This window comes from Lactuca saligna, chromosome 4 (genome assembly GCF_052625555.1).
Source record: "Lactuca saligna cultivar CGN05327 chromosome 4, ASM5262555v1, whole genome shotgun sequence".
NCBI classification, from domain to species: Eukaryota; Viridiplantae; Streptophyta; class Magnoliopsida; order Asterales; family Asteraceae; genus Lactuca; species Lactuca saligna.
The window spans coordinates 141,179,086-141,182,570 of NC_136420.1; the positions used below are offsets into that span (position 1 = coordinate 141,179,086).

The 3,485-nt window shown below is 36.2% G+C and overlaps 1 protein-coding gene across 1 annotated transcript; it reads right to left on the bottom strand.

The window, feature by feature from the left end:
• Positions 1-383: 383 nt before the first annotated feature.
• Positions 384-3,163, bottom strand: LOC145042886 (transcription factor MYBS3-like). The gene is made up of 3 exons (XM_078991397.1): positions 2,707-3,163; positions 1,226-1,434; positions 384-1,120 (listed from the first exon to the last, which is right to left on the bottom strand). Exons 1-3 carry the CDS (start codon positions 2,975-2,977, stop codon positions 578-580), a joined length of 1,023 nt encoding a protein of 340 aa, XP_078847523.1. The 5' UTR covers positions 2,978-3,163; the 3' UTR covers positions 384-577.
• Between the last annotated feature and the right edge of the window lie 322 nt (positions 3,164-3,485).

A 3,485-nucleotide genomic window follows, 5' to 3' on the forward strand; every position in this document is an offset into this window, starting at 1 on the left:
TTAAAACTCTATAAAAATATATAAAAAGCCTATCATTTACTCTAATAGAAGATAGGAGAAAGATGGTAGAGAGATTTGATTGCATTTTGTTAAAACTATGTAGTTTTTTATGGTTCAATACCTAATTATAGGTACATAACAACCACATATTCCCTAAGCTATATATATATATATATATATATATATATATATATATATATATATATATATATATATATATATATATATATATGTGTGTGTGAGAGAGAACAATACTTGGTCATCTCTTGAGTCATTTTCTGTTTCTATTTTACAGAATAGAGTTTTATTTTGTTACCGAGAGTAGCAATCACAACACTTTTTACATTACGAAAACAGAAATGTAATTATTAACAAACACCAACTACATATTATTTTTCCTATATAAAAGAATTAAATATATTCCAAAAACAAAACACACTAATCTAACATGCCATCAACGTTGAAAAAGGGTAATAACAAAGTATAAAAAAGAAAAACAAAAAAAACAAATAGAGAAATATCATGAACCGGAACAGTATAAAAAAAAAAAAAAGTTTCGGATTTCAAAGCCCATTAATTAAACCGCCCGGAAAGCATTCCCGTCGCGCTTGTTTACACCGGAGCTAGCATGAAACGCCGACTGCCTCGAGGGCTCCGCCAACAACTTCAACGTCAGCGGCGACGGCTCCATGTGGTGGTGGTGGTGGTCGGCAGTCTCTTTTAGGGTTAGCTGCGACGACATTCCGACGAGTTCATCTAAATTCAAGGGTTCTTTTTGCAAAATCGGAATCGGTTTCACCACACGATGATGAGATTCATTCGTTCCTCCGCCTTTACTATTTCCTTCTTCAACCGTAGTCATGTTCGACGGCCATACCGGAAACGGAACCGGAATATACGCCGGATAAAACGCAGGTATTATCGGCGGAAGCTCACTCGCAGTCACAGTCCCCGTCGCCGTTGACGCTTCTTCTTTCATCTCGTGTTTCATTTCCATGGATTGATCAGAATCAGGTTTCAACGAGAGTTTCAACGAGCACTTGGAGTTGTCGGCGTGATCTGTAGCTGTAGCTGCTGCCGGAGGGAGCATGAAATGATCTTCCGGTGGTTCTGCCGCCGCCTGTGTAACAAAACAGTCGTGATTGTTAAGCTGATTGAATTCGGATCTGAAATTATAAATTTGAAATGAAAAATGAAGAAGGAAGAAGAAAGAAGGAAGACGAACAGTATCTGGAGCCATATCGAAGAGGCTAGAACGTCTTTTTCTTCGTGTAGCACTGCATTGTCGTATGAAATACTTTTGAGCATGACTAGCGACTTGTGTAGGAGTTCTTGATAACACATAATTACGAGCTATGCCTCGCCAATCTCCTTTGCCTAATTTTTGGAGACCAAGTAGAAACAATCGATGTTCTTCTTCTGTCCATGGAGTACCTGCAATTACACATGCAAACTACTTTCAGAATCGTGAATTTTGTAGTAGTTGATGTAATGGTGTAAACGCTCTTTCAGAAAGCTGACTACTCACCTAATTAACCTTTTAGATTGCTTAATTGGAAAAGTCAAAATTCTATACAAAAATTTTCTTCTTTAAACTTGATGAAAGATGGGAAACATAAAGAGATTAGAATATTAATTTGTTTTATATTGGGAAGACACATGATAAACGTGGAATGATGTAGTAGGTTAAATGTCATAGAATGACAACCTACTATTCACTATGTGTATTTAATCCTACATGGCACTCATTTTATGAGTTTATGTCCACATGGTGTACACATGTCTGTAGTTTAATTTTACTGAAAATTATGAATTTCACTGCCTTCTTCCATTTTTCATCTTCAAAAGTCCATGTGGACGCCATGTCAGACATAATCTGAACATTTGCCAACAGGACGCCACGTAGGATTGACATTAGATGTTGAGGGACTTAATGAGTACAATTAAGTTATTGGAATAATTGGTTGCCATAATATGACATTAACCCTATATACAAAATCCACCATTACTGAGAAAAGTCAAAATGTCAAATCTAAGTTAGGTTTAAGACAATAAAACTGCAATGGTTTTATGCTTCTAGAATCTATCCAAACTATCTTTCAGTAGTTGGTTTTATGTTTACAGAATTATTTAAATGTTAGTCTTATCCCTGCATAGCTTCAACTGTTTCTTATTTAGAGATTTGTGTATGTATGTATGTATGTATTAAGTCATTATTTGGGGATTAAAGCATTAAGACCATATACAGCATATGTGATTAGGATATCATATAAATTCAGGCAAATATGCTTAGTTTTGTCACTGTAGGGTTACAGATAGTTATTTCTGTAAGAGGAGCTATAGTTTTTTACAAACAAAAAACAAAAAGGCAACACAAACATGGTCAAAACAAAACCAAATGTGATAAAAGCAAAGGCATCCACTCAAAAGCCCCACACTACATTTATCTATCTATATCTACAAGCGTAAGATAATATAGAATATAGATAAGACATATAAAGACATGATAAATCAACGATCAGGATCCTAAAATCCTAATTATCATCATTTTTAACAATTAAATAGTATACTGTAGTTAAAGGAATTATCATCATCCAATATCCTCCAATCACATTTCGATAACAATGAAGGGCGAAATTGGAAATTGGAAATTAATTATGCGAAAAATCAAAAAACGAAAAACAGGAGTAAAACCTAAAAACTGACCTTTTTTGCGATCGGCGCGGCGTTTAGCGGAAGGATCGTCGGAGAGGTAACCCTCGACGGGGTCAGAGGTAGCGGGGGAGCTAGGATTGGGCGAGACGGCGGCCGGAGACGACGAGTGATAAAGAGCGGAGAGATTCCCCATGCTAGCACTCTTTTTCATGATTGAGCCATCAGTGAGTCTAACGCCGAACAACTTAACACCACCGCCTCGCGACGGACATGTGCGTGAGTTGTGGCCGTTGTTGCTACAATGAGAGCATCGCCGAGTCATGGTAGACTCGGCTCGGCCTATTCACGGCCAACGATAACCGGAGGGATTTACCAGTGTAGAGATTTTGAGATTAACATCCACAATTGTTCCACTGTGTGTGTTTGAATTTCGATTGCATGCGTGTGTGTGTGTGTGTGTCGAACAGGATGAAAATGGAGGATGAAAGAATAAAAAAGGAATATGAATTATCAATGGAGGACGGGGCTTGGATTTGGTTTTAATTACGGAACGCGAACGGGTCGGTCGGTCGTCGTATCATATCATTATTAATCAGATAACGTCGTGCTTTACTTTGCTCACATTCTACCAATCAAAGTACTAATAAAAGTATCTTTTTATTTGTAATTCAATATTTTAATATATTTTTTTTCAAGTTAAAAATAAAAACTATGATATTTATCTCGTCATCTCGTGTGTATATCTTAATGGTATGTATATTTGTTTGTTGAATTCATTAAATTTGTATTGAATAAAAAAGATTGTACGAATATAGGTTTTGCTTCAAAAT